The following is an 18,159-nucleotide window of genomic DNA, read 5'->3' as shown; positions in this document are numbered from 1 at the left end:
TACATCAGTAGTCATGTCTTTCATAATGATTGTAAACGATAGGCAAAATTCCCCAAAAGTTCCCCTTTAAAGTACGAATGAATTAAAAACGATACTATACTGCCTTTGAAAAATACTAGTATTTTTTTTTTCCTCTGCATGCTGCCGTGCGACTGTGGTGTACAGAGCCGAGGCACATGATGTTGAGTGTGTCAAAATCCACACTTAGAGTGCATACAAGCAGAAACATTGTGGAGAAGAAAAATGACCCAAAAACACAGCAATTCTGCTGGTTAACAACGAGGGTGTGTGGAATACAATATAGCGGTATTTGGGCTTCAAAACTATCGATAAAAGTGATACTTTAAGCACGAAAGCGTTCCTTTAAAAAATGCATCGCGAAAGGTGGCAATAGATTATTACAACCTTTGCTTCAAACCTAGATAAATATTTAAATAACAAGCAGTTAGATCTGTACAAGGAATTTAAAGAGCGACAAGTACTATGGTTAACTCGCTCCGCATGTTTTGACTGGTTGGCTAGTTGCCAATTTTTAGCGGAGTCAAAAGCTCCCACGTAGCATAAAGTGATGCAAGTGAATGACTGAGTTTTTTTTACAAATTCCTACAATTTGTGTTTTATCTTTAACCAGTGTTATACCTGCTATATATCTTATCTGTCAGTTTATTAAGCAGCTGCAGACTGAAACATACAAACAAACATCCCTTTTGTGTTTTATATGGGCTGTTGCTCTTCTTTTCCACTCATACTGTCTGACACACACACACACACACGCTTACGCACACACTTCTTGACCCATGTCCTTAACTTGACAGGTACCACCGTCTTTATATTACACCGAGTGCACATTGTTTTTAGTATTTACCAATGATTGTATTTGTATTAAAGCACAGACTAAGATAAAACATGAAGCATTTAATATCATGTCAACAAAGTGTTATATTCTATTGTAACCTAATCCTAGATTATGGCAGGCTGTACAAATAATACATGCACTTTTAAATTGTTCTTTGAGTGATATAAGAAAAGCCCAATATGTTAAATGTCTTTCAAAATTAGTTTTTATCTTTTAAATTTGTTTTTTTGACACAATAACAAAAGTCCAGTGTGTTTAATGCTATTTATTTTTTGTTTTAACTTCCTAAAATTGTTCTCTGAGCGCAAGAGGAAACATATGTTCAATATATCATAAGATATTACGTTAAAATGAAGCCAATATGACATTTTTACCTTTTGAAAAGTATTGAAAAGACAACATTTTGTGGTACTAAAATATTGGTATCGGGACAACCCTCGTACAGGCAATACCTCGCCTCTCGTCCTCAAATCAACTGAGATGGATTGGATCTTACCCACAAACTTAATGAGGACTAGCTTTACAGAAAATGTATGGCTGCCGAGCCTACATGTTGAAATGTGGCACATGAACATGAACAGCCATAGATAGATAGATAGATAGATAGATAGATAGATAGATAGATAGATAGATAGATAGATAGATATATAGATAGATAGATAGATAGATAGATAGATAGATAGATAGATAGATAGATAGATAGATAGATAGATAGATAGATAGATAGATAGATGGATAGATGGATATTTATTGATTCCTTCAGGAGAGTTCGTTCAGGAAAATTAAAATTCCAGCAGCAATGTACAGAGTTGAGATCAATTTAAAAAGTAAAAAGAAAACCATAGATGTCTTTGCTGTTTGAATTACGTCCATCTATGTTTATTTTAACCCCAACCCATATAATGAATTTCTAATCTAAAAACGACAATGTATTTTCCGTAACTCCTCTGATTATTATTTATTTCTTATTGTTTTCTTCAGGGACTACAATTTACAATAAAACAGATGAGGCAGGCTGGTGTTTTACAGCCTATTGTAATATGACTTGCCATGTTGACAAGCATATCGGACTGTGTCAGTCAACCACTCCGCCAAGTCCTACCACCACCTTAACTACGCCCGCAATAACAACCCAAGTTGTCTCTACAACCGCCAGTACAGCAGCTCCTCCTAAGGACTGTTCCTACCTTGACCCACCAAGGAAGGTATGTGACTCTTTTACAATATTTAGAACTATTGACAATTTTTGTACTGAGGTGCCATAACAACACCAGTAAATCTCAATTAAAAACAAATAATTCAAACTTATAATCGGCAATGAAAACACTGGTATGCTCTAATGTAATGCATTGTTTAAGTAAATATGATGTCACCTGTTTGCCATTGGGAGTGCATACCGTTAATGTACCTTAAAAAAGCTCAAAACCAATTCCTTTTGTGTATGCTTTTTCTGGTAGTAGCTTGCCAAATATGTGGTTTTGTTATCCTCAGCATGGTGAAACGTGGATTCCAAACAACTGCACCATAGAAATGTGTGACGATGGAAAAGTGCTATCAGAACACAAGCCGTGTGATCCAGTAACCATACCAGTGTGTGAAAATGGTCACCCCCCAGTGAGGGTTTATGATGAAGATGGTTGTTGTTTCCATTACGAATGCAAATGTGAGTACAACTTTTCAAGCAGTCCAAAGTTTCTTGGAACACAGAACAATGGTAACAGCCACTTTTTTTATATCCACTTATTGCAGGTATTTGCACTGGCTGGGGAGATCCACACTATGTCACATTTGATGGTCAATACTACAGCTTTCAGAAAAACTGTACTTACGTTCTGGTTAAAGAGATCATTCCTAAACACAATTTTAAAGTCCTGATTGACAACGAAAACTGTGACGCCACTGGAGAAGTTACCTGTGCCAAAAGCTTGATTGTGTATTACAAAAACTACGAAGTGGTTCTCACACAGGAGAGGATCCCATCGACAGTAAACATGGTACATGTGATGATCCTAACATGTTTTATTTTCATTGCTTTTCTGTCATGATTACCGGGTACATATTAACCCGAATATAGGACAACCCTGAGTATAATATGACACCTCTTTTTTGCCCCTACTATGTCGAAACATTTTTACAAAACAACTTTAAAGACTTAACTCCACCAGTTGATTTGTCATATTGCGTTAATCATATTTCTTAGCTGTTCCACAGCGGTTTGATGAGTCTGCTTTATTGATCTATATTGTGTAAAAATTAGTATCCAAACTTCTCTTCTGTTGTTTGTGAACCAGCCCAACCTTTGAGATCCTTTTTTCTCTTGAGACCAGCCCTAGTAACATTTTTGCAGCAAATTCCACCAACACTAGTGTTCGCCTGTTGTATAAAGAAACTTGGATCTGAAACTTGTGTGACGCATTCCTCAAAGCACCACTTTAAGTCCTTTTCTTTTTGGCAGTTACACATTTTTTTGGAACTAAGATTTATGTAATTAAGGTGCTTCTGTAGCATGTTTATTTCAGACGCAGTCAGGAGTCATTTGTTCAGCTTCTTTATTTCTACATGAAGTGTTCCTCTTTGTCATTATTTGGGCTATTCTACTCTTGGCCCCGCAAATTAAGTAAAGAAATTAAAAACCTCTGACTTTAGCTATTTTGCAGAAGGTCCTGAAAAACAGCAGAGCACTCCTGTAACTTCAAAAAAATAAATAGACCATTATTAAATGTATAGTGTGAAGCAGGGTTCCCCAACCTTTTATGCACTAGGTACCAGTTCAGTATTTGCATTATTTTCATCGACTGGGTTTCCACAAGTAGCAGATAAATACAGTAAAAGTAAGTGCACAGAAAATACCACTCACCATAACCCTTAATGAGTGGGAGCCCTGGGCTTGTTTCTTTGCGAGGAGATGGTCCTCGGCAGGTTGATGGTATATACAATTTTACTAGTATATGCATTTTAAATTGCGGATGGAATTTGGAACTGCAGATGGAAATGATCCTTTGGCTACAATCGAGCATGTATACATTTTATTTGTTCATTAATGTGCATTGTCCCATGTAAGAAATATATAACAAATGGAGATTTTCTATCTGGAGTTTTATTATACATCTATGAACAAGCTTATTGGTGTACTGAGAGGGACAGGTGAAAGTTAAATGAAAGAAAATGCGGTCATTTATAAATTGTTTATGGTTTTTGCGCGGTACGGCAGCAAATGTGTCACGGTCCGGTACCGGTCCCTGGTGGAGGATGCTGGTTCTCTGCGATATACAAAGTAATACTAATTGTGAAGACATAAGTCGGGCACCCATGTCCCTAGTTCTCTGGAACTGTGGCCCCTAAAACATTTCAGTTGAAAATCCCTGGTCTAGTTGAATTGTCTTCTATTCAGGTCTCTAACAGAGTTAAGTAGGGCCTTTCAAATGCAAAATCTAACCGATATAAACTGTGCAGGTGTACGTCAATGGCAAGAAAGTTGTCCCAACTTACTCCAACGATGACCTTATCATCACAAGTAGTTCAATAGAACTCCTTCTAAGAATCCCTGCGATCGAGGCAATTGTGATGTTCAAGGGCCTTTTATTCAGCATCGATTTGCCATACTCCCTTTTCCACAACAACACAGAGGGACAGTGTGGTGAGCTGATCATTTACTTGCTATCAGATATCCGGTGATCAATAAGGCTTTGTGTTACAGTCCATATATGCTTTCTCCAGGAACATGTGACAATTACAGAAAGAATGACTGCAGATTGCCTGGTGGTCAGATTGATCCTTCTTGCCCCGATATGGCTCATGAGTGGAATGTACCAGATAAGAACAAACCATACTGCAATAAGGTGTCTCCTCCGACGACACCACTTCCAACACCAACACCACCAACATGCAAACCAGAAATGTGTGAAATAATAATCAGCAAGTAAGTGAGCCCCATATAATATTTATTATTTCTACAGTATCACACATTATTAACAGTCTTATTTGCTTTGTTTTCTTCCATAAGGCTGTTTGAGGATTGCCACAAAGTCATCTCACCAGAATCATTTTATGAGGCTTGTAAATTTGATGTCTGCCAAATGCCAAACACTACCGTGGGATGCTCAAGTGTGGAGGCGTATGCTATGACATGTGCTGAGACATCAGTGTGTGTAGACTGGAGGGGTGCTACAAATGGGAAATGCGGTGAGATGACTTATCATTACTTTATTTTATATATAATTATTGTCTTTTGGGCAAATAACTATTGTAACTATTGTGTGGTGATCTATATATTAGTGGAAAAAGTAATATTATTATTAAAAAATAATTATATTAAATAAATAATAAATTATTAAATATTGTGAAATCTAAATATACTATAATGGTATGTAAGTAGACAAGGCAATTCCTGAAGGCATTGCATGTGAATGCTCCAATGCTGAAGTTGGACTGAAATCCTGGAATTTTTTTAGAATTGTTGTAGTAGAGCACACAATTCCCAAATAGGCTAAATGTTTTGAAGTTGGAACGGTATGAGAAGATGAAAAATGTGGGAGTTGTAGAAATTTGAAGAATGTTCCATTAATTTCCATGGGAAATTCCAAAAATTTGGGAATTTCGGGAAAAGCGGGAATTTTTGGGAAAATGGTAAAAAACAAAATCCTGAATGGCCATAATGAGTTGAAATGATTGGTGATAGAATTTTTCAAATCAGTTGAGAAATGTTTGACGTCGTAACATGTTGAATAGAGAAATGGTATTACGGAATTCCTGGAATTTCAGGAAAACTGTGAATTTTCCCAGTTCAAAAAACAACTTTGTCTTTTGTCCTGATTAAGAGGAATGTTTTGACGGTGGAACGGTAGTCGCCAGAAAAAAGGGTGCAAATAGAGCTTTGGAAAACCAGGAATTCTGGAAAATCCTGGGATTTTTTTGAACTTGGAAAAAAATGTGTTTGAATTTCCAGGCGGGGGGAAGAATGTCCCGGAAAACCTGGAATTCTGGGAAATCTGGGAATGTTTAGAATTTGTCATGGGAAAGTACGCGAATAGGCTGAACAGTTTGAAGTTGGAACGGTTTGAATCGGGTGAAAAATGTGAAAGGTAGAGCGCGCCAAAATCTGGAGAAGAAGAAGAAGTTTAATAAATAGATTAATTTTGGTGTAGCAAACCATATGTGTGAATGCTTTGGAGCATTCACACATTTATTATAAATATAAAAATGATTCTCTCCTGGTTGTAAATACATTATAATAATAGAGATTAAAGGACTAAAAATGTTCATTCCGTTAGTGCCCTATTGAGTTATTTTGTCTATTTTAATAACTAAAATCCTGTTTTCTTGTTTTAGGATATACATGTCCTGAAAATAAAGTCTACAAATCTTGTGGGCCGATTGTTGTACCAACTTGCAATGCAAGGTAATCACACTTTTCAAATCGAATAATAAATCACTGCATATTTATAGTACCAGAATGTTACTTACTAACACATAACTGTACATTAATGACATGTACGTTTTCTACTATCAATTTTGGTCATGTTTAGATACAATGACAAGTACACACAGGAATGCCAGGGGGAAAATAATGTCTGGAAATCAGGTTGTAAGGCATTTGTGGAGGGATGTTTTTGTCCACCTGGTACAACCTTGTTCAGTTCCAGCTCCAACCTCTGCGTCTCATCTTGTAAGACAAACCAGTATCTCATTTTACATTATTAAGTCATTCAAAACTCTAAAGATGGCTTTTCTCGTCACAGGTTGCACTGGACCTGATGGCCAACCAAAACAGGTACCTACAGTACATCAATAGGCTATACAGTAGAAGAGAAAGGTGTTGGTTGGTTGTCACACTCTTTTCTCTAATGTGGATCATTAGACATCTTTCAAAAGTCACTCCTACATGAAATTCAAATGTGTGTGCCTCTCATTTTACAACTCATTGTAACAAAGAGATAAAAACACACTTTTGACACACTGTGACAACGAATTTCATTACGCGGATGGTTGTCACAATGTTACTTTGTTGGGACAAAGCTTTTTTTTTTTTTTTTAAAGAGGGCAGAACTTATTTGAAAATATAATTGCATTCACAAATTGACAAATACATAAATTAATGCGTCTTCACACAGAAAAAGGGGGAAACATAACCAGGAAACACATTTTTCAACCGTCCTTTTGTATTTGTGGTATGTACTGTATGAATCTACTGTATGTAACACCCAACCCCAAATAGAACGGGATGAGATGACCAACTCCAACTGGACTTTTTTGTGAGCATCAAGGCTAACAACCACATCACAAAACGTTATCTAGATAGTAACAAGCCTAAGTTAAAGCTTTCCCGTCAAACATTTTAAGGGTAACATTTGTTTTGCTGTGATAACGCCTAGACGGCAAACTGTCACAGTTGCGCATTGTTGAGCTTGTCGGGAACCCAGGGTGCAGAAACAAATAAATAATAAAAAAATTACATTATGTGGAGAGAGAAAAACAGCAAAAACAAAAGGTTTGTGCAAGGCCTGTGCTTCTCTAATATATTTCTGTTATGCCCCCTTGAGAAGAAGAAAATGGTTCTCTATAAAATTGTTATAACTATACCTCTGCATAACATTATTAGCGTATCAATATTGACGAAATCAATACTTTTTAATGTTAATAATCTTACAATGTTACGCAGAGGTATAGTTATAAAGGAATATAAAGGAAACAACAAATCCAATGGGCTCACCACCCATTGGAGTGGGCATTACTACCCATGGCGGCCCGCCCCACATTTTGGGAAGGACTGCCCTAAATACACTTGATTAACCAATAGAAAACAGGTGTGCTGGCAGGAAACTACTACTATGCACTTGTACAACAAGAGCACCAAGACAATAATTGATACCAAACAAACAAAGAACAAAATCCAAACGGCCATGTAGGGCCATGACTAAAATACTACAATATTTATAATTTGATATTAAAAACATTAAAAGTCCTGTAACTTCAAGTTCAACTGTCTTACTCCAGAAAAGACTATGTATGTGAGCTCTCATCCCAATTCTATAAATTTCGATACCACAATTTGAGAACCAGCTCCCTCTGGTGATGCGATATATTACAAGTGAGACAAAACTAACCCATGTGACAGCCAACCCTGTCCCCCTCTATACGGCGTGCATCATTGTCACAACTCGGATCACAGGTATTGTATGTAGTCATAATTAACCTGTGGTTTATCCCTATAAAGTTAGGTGACACGTGGCAGAGTGGCTGCCAAGAGTGTGTCTGTGATGAAGACACGCTCAATGTGCAGTGTCAGCCTCGCGTGTGTCCCACTCCACCATCCACAGTGTGTGACAAGGAGGGCGAGGTGTTGGTGAACCGTACAGTGGACTGCTGCCAAACGCTGACATGTGGTGAGTTAGAGAAAGGGCCCCAGGGACGGGAGGTAGGGGGCTATAGCCCCATCAGAAGTCTGTTTAGCCCCAGTTCAACCCTCTCAGACTTTTGGGGTCCTATTATGCCACTTTCCTTACCTATTGGTACCTACTGTTGTGTATGTGGGATCAAACTATGTGGGCATGCTAGAGATATTTATTAAACAATCTCACCTTCCTTCATGCTTCCTCCAAAGGAGCCCTTTAGAATCCGCCCCATTTATGACGTCAGCTCCATCTTTAGACCGCCCAATTGCAGTGTGAAAATGAACTTATTTATCCCGCCATTGCACGCTCCAGGCCAAGCCCATCTTTCCTTAACCTATCACCAGGCTGAGTCCATCTTTTTGTAGCCAATCACGCAACCGATTGTATTTTTCCAAATGCCTATAAATTGTCCTGCGCCATCTTTAGGCTGCCCAATCCTAGCGTGAATGCAAACTATTTCGTCCTGCCTCTCCGCATAGTACTTCCAAAGCGATCATTCGTATATTAAAAAGGTAAAAACTTTTGAGATGATTAATTTTGCCTTATTTGGTAGTAAGCTATTAGGTAGCATTGCTCTATTGTTATCCAAATAACATATGCTATTGTTATTTTGCTCTCGTTTTGACTGAAATATTGCCTGCTATTGTATATTTGTTAAGTGTGTTGTACAAAAATATATCCAAAGTAATTCAGTATTATGTGAGAGAATATTGAGTGTGAAGTATAATGGACTGACAATTTTTGAATTTTGGATGTATTGTCTGGTTAGTAACAGGCGCATAATCGCTGTCCTTTGCTACATCTGTCACCTTTGCACGTGAATCATTTTTGCCATTGTTGTTTGTGTTAGGCTTAACTATTTTATTGAATATTTTTTGGTCTAATTTGGTTAAAACTACTTTTATTAGGAAACATGCTTGTGTTGTGTATCATAATTGGTTTTATTGAAAAAAATAGAACTAAATGTAATTAAAATCGAATAATATTTTTCAGTCAAGCCCCCCAGCCCCTTTAGCCCAGGGAGCGAAACAATCCTGGTGTCGTCCCTGAAGGGCCCAAACATGAAACTGGTTAAAATAAAAAAATAAAAAAGAAAGAAACACTGTTAAGATGGCATATGTTGAAAATGGATATCTATTCAATTCAAATCAAATAAAGCGAAATAATGTGTCAGTTGCAACTTCAACAAATCCTGCAAATGAACTTTGTCCAGTGCCTTTATCGTACATTTCGGTCAATCAGCATAACTTACGCAAGTGGAACTTGTCAAACTGTCTTATCAAAACTCACATTTGTTTTTTGTGTAGATGAAGCAGGGACAACAAAGTGTAACAATATAACAACTCTTTATTGCATTTTAGACAAATGTTGTCCCTCCGCGTAGTTCAAACCTACTTCCGGTTTCTGTCTAAAGCACTACACCTTCTGGGTTATGGAGTATAAAAACATATAACAACCCTCGCTCGGAGACTCTCGACTTCCAAGTTTACATACAATTTTTTATGTATTCATTTAACAACATTTTGAGTTGATTCAAAGTTTTTGAAAAATAAATACTGCAACTTGTCCCGCAACTTTCTTGAAATGCCGCCTAGAATTCAAGCATTTTAGACCTCAACAATCACAAAAAAACCTGCGAAATCTTGGAAGGACTGATTTGTTCTTGGCTCAAATTGTCACCATATTTAAACCTTTATTGACATTTAAGTAATATTTTAATATTCCAAACTGCCTTAGAAGAGCAAGCAACATAGCCACTACTGTATATAATAAAACTGAATTAAAGTGAAACTACTAACCCTTTAAAGAACGAGAAAGTGTTAACGGAGCGATACAATTCTATTTCCAGTTATGTTGTTAACATTTCAGTATGCCCAAAGAACGCCAATTAACCAAAGAAAAAGATTACTGTAACGCACTTGTGGAATTAATCCTTATTCGCTTAGCCTAAATTTTACTAATTGGTGATTGTTGTTGAAAGTATGAAATAATTGTGACCGTTTCTGATGGGATTCCTTGTGTTGATTTACATTTTTTAAGTTAGGTTTACTTATAGAAATGTAATGACTAACTTGAAATTGTTGATCATTAAATGATGTATATTTGAATGTATCCCACAGAATGTGATAAAAACAGCTGCCCACTGCCACCTGCAATGTGTCCAGTAGGATTTGCATTAACGATTCACGTCGCAAATGGTAGCTGCTGCCCCTCCTATGATTGCGGTAAGTTTTACCTTATGAATTGTTGACTTCCACGGTCACCGTGCAAGACATTGAGCTCAAAAGTGTGACTGGTTATGCTTTCTATTTAGTTCCCAAAGGTGTTTGTGTTTTCAACGACACAGAGTACAAGGTAATTTGACTGTCGTTAAATTATTGAAAAATCCAACACTTGTACGTTTTTAATTTAATTTGATGTACTAGCAGGGATTTAATAGTTATGAAAGTTGTAAAAAGTATTCCATTTCTTTGTAGCCTGGAATGCAATTTTCCAAAGATGCATGCGAGACTTGCTTTTGTACCGGAGCTCAAGATCCAGAAAGCAAGTTGAACGTGGTGGAGTGTCATCAGAAACAATGCTCCGTTCAGTGTCCAGAGGTACAATTATGAAATTATCATGTAATTAGCTCAAATACAATGCAATGGAAGTCAAGTGGATATATTATTAGTGAAGAATACTCAAATATGCACACATTTATTCATATTATTTGTATTCTAAACAGGATTCTGAGTATCAAACTCAACCTGGGGAATGTTGCGGCACATGTAAAAAGACGAGCTGTCTTGTTGAGCACCCAGGCGTTGTTCCAATCACTATCAAGGTGAGTAATGGAATTAATTATACTGAGTCATGTGTTAGAATTGTTGCATAACCGAAAGCTTTTTCCTTCCTTTTTAACAGCCTTCCCAGTCTTGGTGGCCACCAAATGACAATTGTACCAGGTATGACTGCCACAAAGTGAAGGATGAGATCATCACCTCCATTAACCAAACCCAGTGTCCTGACTTTGATCCGGAGAACTGTGTTCCTGTGAGTACACGACAGTACACAACAATATCTTCTAAATTGTTTCTTTAGTCTTAGATTTCTTTCTTCAAGCAAATACAGTGGTTTGTCCATTTCCTTATTGATTTGAAAGTATTGCATTGTATGAGGTGGATTTAAACGGACCTACAGGATTTGCAAATTGGCATGTAATTTGTGTTTTTCTTGTATGACTAAAAACCCATTGTTTATATCTCAGGGAACAGAACAAAATGACATCAATGGTTGTTGCAAAACATGTAAGTATCAACAAGACACATTAAATTGAAAGTATGTTTTCATTTTGTTGTAAACACATTATTAACCAACATATCATTGATTAGCGCAATTCAGTACTAACTTTATTGAGTTTTACCTTAAAACTTAAAGGAACAAAAACAACACAATTTCATGTTATAATACCAACAAGTAGTTGTACAATAGTACATACTTGCCAACACTCCCGGATTTTCCGGGAGAGTCCCGAAATTCAGCGCCTCTCCCGAAAACCTCCTGGGACAGATTTTCTCCTGAGAATCTCCCGAAATTCAGGCTGAGGTAGAGGCCACGCCCCCTCCAGCTCCATGCGGACCTGAGTGACGTGTATAAAGAACGTGTCTGCCCAATGACGTTATAACTGTAGAATGATCGAGGGCGAGTTATTGGTTTCTTATGTGGGTTTATTGTTAGGCAGTTTCATTAACGTCCTCCCAGCGAGGCACAAACACACAACAACAGCAGTCCGTTTTTGTCTACCGTAAAGCAGTTCGTCTGCCATAAACAGCATTTTTGTGACACTCTTAAACAGGACAATATTGCCATCTACTGTACATGCATATGGTTAGAAAAACAAGGATGGACAATTCAACCCTTAACTCAACAATGAGTAGATGACTGTTATGTGTGTGTAAATGTGAAAATAAATTAACATTGAAATTCAAGTATTTCTTTTATACATATATATATATATATATATATATATATATATATATATATATATATATATATATATATATATATATATATATATATATATATATATATATATATATATATATATATATAAAATAAATAAATGATAAATGGGTTGTACTTGTATAGCGCTTTTCTACCTTCAAGGTACACATTCACACACTGATGGAGGGAGCTGCCATGCAAAGCACTAACCAGCACCCATCAGGAGCAAGGGTGAAGTGTCTTGCTCAGGACACAACGGACGTGACGGGGTTGGTACTCGGTGGGGATTGAACCAGGGACCCTCGGATTGCGTCCCAATAAAATAAATATAAATATATATATGTATATATATATATATATATATATATATATATATATATATATATATATATATATATATATATATATATATATATAGGTCGAATTCACTGAAAGTCAAGTATTTCCTATATATATATATATATATATATATATATATATATATATATATATATATATAAATGTACTTTATTGATCCCTGGGGGAAACTCAGCACCACAGTTCGCTCACAATAAAAAATGATAATAATAAATATAATATATATAAAATATTATATATATAATATATGAATAATACAAATGTACTTCTCCCCTCTAAACCACGCCCCGCCCCACACCCGACCACGCCCCCCACCCTCCCGAAATCGGAGGTCTCAAGGTTGGCAAGTATGCAATAGTACGACATTTGTATTCACATCCCCACCATTGTATTTTAATCCCACCAACCAGGGAAATTATGCTGTGATGTTTTGTCACTGCTATTGCTGCTATTAGATAAAAAAATAACGCACAAAATCAATTGATTCTATATCTTACTAGGGCTGCCCCTACCCATTACCAAATCACGCGCTGTACATTAGGCCCCGCGATCTATGAGGAGGCCCCCATTTTGCGTGAATAAACAAACGTACAATGTTAATTTTAAATTTGAAAACAAATCTATTTAAAGCCTTTACTACTCCGTCACTGATAAGAATGTAATGGCAAATTTCCCCAATTATTCACATTGACCCTTGTGGCGAGCCAAAGTCGTAAATGTAAAAATTATGTTAAATTTGGTATTTCGTACAAAAGAAATTATTACAATTTTGTTGCGGGCACATTTCCTGGTGGTCACTGGAAGGACAAGAATGGGTCTTTGTTTCTTAAATGTATCTCTTTTGACTTCCTTAGTGAATCTAATGCAGGTTTCATATGGTTTTACAAATACAATGACAAACGGAAGTGAAAAACAATATGAATTGTAATAGCCAAATCAAGGCGTAACCAAATAGTGTGGCACCCAAACTTATTCTTTCCTCCTTCCTCTTTCCTCCTCCATCCTATTTCCTGTATCTTCCTTAATCCTCCACAGGTGTATGTGCTCTCCTTAAATACGGTAGCTTATTACAGACACCCACAAGTGCACACACCCACCTACACCCATGTGACCCACAACTCCTAATTCTGTCTCCTACAAATGTATTTCCCATGGATTTGTTTTAGTACAAGACATGCATTAGATTAAATTTTATTCAATTTAATTTAAAAAGTATCAGAACAATTTCACTTTTGTAAAAGTGTGAAAAAAAATGTGTGCAGTAATAGGAGGAGGAGCCCCAAAATACAATTCTGCTTATGGCCCCAATTTGGCCAGGGATGGCCCTGCATTTAACCTAACCATTATACAGATTCTAAATAATACACAATACACACAAGACAATAATGTGCATCAATAAATATACATTACTAAAACATACAATAAATAGCATGCCCAAGAATTTAAAGTATTCAAACAGTACAATAAAACTTTTGATGAGGCACAGTAAGTTAAGCTTGTGTTAAACTGAGCAACCAAATTCTTTGTTGCTATGATGTAGAACCGTAGCTGGTTGTATTTCACCGAGCCACGAGGGAAGCTGCAGAGTTTAAATGACGTTTTAAGAATGCTCTGGAAGTACAGAAATAGTGTGTTGTCAACATTGGCAAGAGTCTAATTTAAAAATCTATTTACATCTGAATCTCAATTATTTTTCTTACAATTACAATTCTAAATCGATTTCAAATATTCAATAATTGATTTTTAAAAATACGTTTTTAAGGCTATATGTCATACGTCAGCAGCCATAAGAAGCTTTTGTATCCTGTGACCTGTTTCAAAAATGTTTAATGTAATTTAGTTAGTATTCCAAATTATATATTGCAAGAATCGGTTTAATTGGAGAACAATGTTGAATGGAGAATTGATTCTGAATTGAATCGTGACCCCAAAAATCGGAATTGAATTGTCAGTTTTCATTAGATTCATAGCCCTACTAATTTAATGTACTGCGTTGCGTTCCTAGGTCAGTTAATATATGCTAGCTAAACTATCCATATATTTCCTTTGTGTTACAGGTAACAATGCAAATTAGTTTTAATAGAAATCCAACCCTCTTGAGATATATAACTTGTTCATATTATTATTCTGTACTAATATTATTATTCCTCCAGCCAAAACCATTTTTAGGGCTTTAACACAGAACTATTTACCATATCTTGAAGGAATTTGCACACATGTTCATTATGGCAGAATGCATGGAAATCACTAAGGACCATTTGCGGTAAGATATACTGGTGTTTGGCCATTTTTGTTTCCAGGTCCCATTGTCAGATGGATTTGGGGATGTCCCATTAGTTTTGGGGTTTTGTTTTTTTGTGTAATGTGCTAATCTAGGACGTGTTTATTTTGTCTGTAGAATGTATCAACAAAAAACGGCCACTTTGGACAACTCTGAGCTAGATTAACATTGCATGTCATTGATTACTTTTCTGCACCAAGTGAATGTTTTGAATGTCCCCCCAAGGTACTCCTCGTTCCAACTGCAAAATGAGCAGGAACGCCACCTTCTTGCAGATTAATAACTGCAAGTCAGTAGTGCCAGTGGAGGTAACGATTTGCGAGGGATCTTGTGGCCCGTCAACATCAATGTGAGATTTGGGGTTTAGATTCACAGCTACTTTTTCAACATGAAGCTGTGCAACATTTATAATGTGTGAAATGTCTCTCCTTTTAGGTACTCTTCAGAGAGCAACAGCCTGATGCACTCTTGCTCCTGTTGTCAAGAAACAGCTACAAGAAAGAAGGAAGTGGAGATGGTTTGCTCTGATGGCAGCAAGAAGAAACACTCCTACATTTTTATTGAAAAGTGTGGCTGTCAAGCAGCACAATGTAAAGAAAAGACGACAGAGTAATTATGTCATTACTAGAATGCCATAAGAAAAACAGTAATTTCATTCCAATAAACATTTTCCTGTTGCAATGTTGTTTTTACTGTGCTGTTATATATGTCAAAAACTACCAAGACACATACAGTGCATCCGGATTTGACCTTTTCCACATTTTGTTATGTTATAGCCTTATTCCAAAATGAAATACATTCATTTTTGTCCTCAAAATTCTACAGACAATACCCAAAATGACAGTGTGAAAATGTTTTTTTTTAAGTTACAATTGTAGATAAGTATTCTCAGCCTCTGCTTAATAGTTTTCGTTGGTGCACCAATTACAGTTTCAATGTCACAGCTTGTTACACCAGGCCATGTCTTATTTTAAGTTTCTTGGTGTTTTTTTTTTTGGTATAGTGTTTAATTTCCTCTCCTAATTTCCTGTGTATTTTGGTGGCTTTTCCTGTTGTGATGGTGTTTTCTTCCGTAACCGTTTCACGTCTGTCTCTGAGCACTGATCCACGCGCCTGTTTTCTGTTAACAATTCTTTGATGATTGTTGATGGACAAATGTCTATCAATTGTGTACGCTGTCTCTGCTCCACACTTTTTGCATGTTTTGCTGTCATCCAGCATTCTGTTTGTTTTGCATAGCCTTCCCTATGCTTTGAAGCCTTTCCTAACGACACTCATATTTTGTTTACTTGAGCCTACATTAACTACTCTTCACCTACGCACTGCCTTCTCTGCTCTCTGCTTCTTGGGAACACGCCACTTATGGCCGCCATGCGACCCGAGCATTACACTCAAGTCTTTCTTAATACGATGCCAAAAGCTTGGCACACCCATCTTTGGTCAGTTTAGCCCATTCCTCCTTGCAGTACCTCTCAAGCTCCATCATGTTGGATGGGAAGTATTGTTTTTTATCCTGGATGTCTCTGTACATTGTTGCATTCATATTTCGCTCTATAATGCCGCTGAAAAACATCCCCACATCATGATGCTGCCACCACCATGCGTCACTTTAGGAATGGAATTGGCCTGGTGATGAGCAATGCCTGGTTTACTCCAAACATGACGCCTGGCATTTATACATTTATACCAAATAGTTCAATCTTTGTTTTATCAGACCAGATCATTTTGATTCTCATGGTTTGAGAGTCTTTCGGGCGCGTATTGGCAAACGTTTTACTAAGAAAAGTCTTCTGTCTGCCCACTATGCCATACCGGTCTGATAGGTGGTTTGCTGCAGAGATGGTTGTCTTTCTCTCCACGGAAGAATGCTGTAGCTCTGATGGAGTGACTATCAAGTTCTTGGTCACCTCCCTGACTAAACTAAGATGAATTCAGAAATGGTCAAAGACATCCTGAATGAAAACCAACACTTCCCATCTAATCTGATGGAGTTTAAGAGGTGCTGCAAAGAGGACTAAGTGAAACTGGCCATAGAAAGGTGTGCCAAACTTGTGGCATCGTATTCAAAAAGACTTGTGGCTGTTTATTACTGCCAACGGTGCATCAACAAAGTATTTGAGCAAATGCTGTGAATACTTATGTACATGTGATTGTTTTAGTTTTACTTTTATTTTTTTAAGGCAGTAACGAAACATGTGGAATGGGGATGCATTGTATGTATGTCATTTGAAACAATGTGTAGATGTTGCATGTACAGTATATATATGATATGGTAACATTCAGTCAGCTATATACAATTCTTCAAAATCAGCCTCTCGACATATTTATGTAAAATATTAGAAGTGCATGCTATTTTAGAAGATCATTAAGATAGCAAGAAACATGTGTGTAGATTAAGCAAATAGTGGGTTATCTTTTTACAGAATGATTACTAGTATAAATATGATTTTTGGTGCATGTCATATGCTATTTAAGATGGATATGATTTAGAGGGTTACCATTGCACCATTACAAATAGCATATACTTTATTTTAGAAAACATCAATCCAACCATTTTCTATCGCTTGTCCCTTTGGTGCTGGGGTCTATCGCAGCTGATTCGGGTGGAAGGCGGGGTACAACCTGGACATGTCGCCTCCTCATTGCAGGGCCAACACGGGGGGGCGGAGGGGGGGTGTATATTGTAGTGTCCCGGAAGAGTTAGTGCTGACAGGGGTTCTGGGTATTTGTTCTGTTGTGTTTATGTTGTGTTACGGTGTGGATGTTCTCCCGAAATGTGTTTGTCATTCTTGTTTGGTGTGGGTTCACAGTGTGGCGCATGTTTGTAACAGTGTTAAAGTTATACAGCCACCCTCAGTGAAACCTGTATGGCTGTTGATCAAGTATGGCTTGCATTCACTTGTGTGCGTGCGTGCGTCTAAAAACAGCGTATATTATGTGACTGGATTGGCACACTGTTTGTATGGAGGAAAAGCGGACGTGTCGACTGGTTTCAGAGGGCGCTAAAGGCAGTGCCTGTTAGGGACGCCGTCAATATTGTTACCCGGGTGGAAATCGGGAGATATTCAAAAGAATGTTTGCACCGGAATATTTTCGGGCGGGGCACTGAAATTCGGGAGTCTCCCGGTAAAATCGGGAGGATTGGCAAGTATGAGTATCAGCGGTGAATGCTGTGTTACAGCGGCACCGCTGCTGTATAATACCGGCTGGCCAGCTCTAAATTTGATATTTCCTCATGGGCCGAATGAAATTACACGACGGGCCAGATTTGGCCCGCAAGCCAGAGTTTG

General features: G+C 37.2%; 1 protein-coding gene across 1 annotated transcript in view; it reads left to right on the top strand.

Moving 5' to 3' along the window:
- The window catches only part of muc5.1 (mucin 5.1, oligomeric mucus/gel-forming), a 61,655-nt gene extending 46,105 nt beyond the window's left edge, over positions 1-15,550 (top strand). Inside the window, exons 31-48 of the mRNA XM_061916644.1 lie at positions 1,838-2,061; positions 2,348-2,519; positions 2,606-2,850; positions 4,310-4,493; positions 4,574-4,775; positions 4,860-5,038; positions 6,185-6,254; positions 6,382-6,521; positions 6,595-6,626; positions 8,070-8,238; positions 10,368-10,472; positions 10,562-10,602; positions 10,725-10,847; positions 10,973-11,071; positions 11,152-11,280; positions 11,495-11,534; positions 15,095-15,218; positions 15,305-15,550. Coding sequence (XP_061772628.1) covers positions 1,838-2,061; positions 2,348-2,519; positions 2,606-2,850; positions 4,310-4,493; positions 4,574-4,775; positions 4,860-5,038; positions 6,185-6,254; positions 6,382-6,521; positions 6,595-6,626; positions 8,070-8,238; positions 10,368-10,472; positions 10,562-10,602; positions 10,725-10,847; positions 10,973-11,071; positions 11,152-11,280; positions 11,495-11,534; positions 15,095-15,218; positions 15,305-15,482 — 2,456 coding nt within the window. The 3' untranslated portion in view covers positions 15,483-15,550. The remainder of the gene's footprint in view (positions 1-1,837; positions 2,062-2,347; positions 2,520-2,605; positions 2,851-4,309; positions 4,494-4,573; positions 4,776-4,859; positions 5,039-6,184; positions 6,255-6,381; positions 6,522-6,594; positions 6,627-8,069; positions 8,239-10,367; positions 10,473-10,561; positions 10,603-10,724; positions 10,848-10,972; positions 11,072-11,151; positions 11,281-11,494; positions 11,535-15,094; positions 15,219-15,304) is intronic.
- Positions 15,551-18,159: the final 2,609 nt, after the last annotated feature.

This window comes from Nerophis ophidion, linkage group LG12 (assembly GCF_033978795.1).
Source record: "Nerophis ophidion isolate RoL-2023_Sa linkage group LG12, RoL_Noph_v1.0, whole genome shotgun sequence".
Classification (NCBI taxonomy): Eukaryota; Metazoa; Chordata; class Actinopteri; order Syngnathiformes; family Syngnathidae; genus Nerophis; species Nerophis ophidion.
Note: the sequence above shows the minus strand (reverse complement) of the source record. Positions and strands in the feature narration are given on the sequence as shown.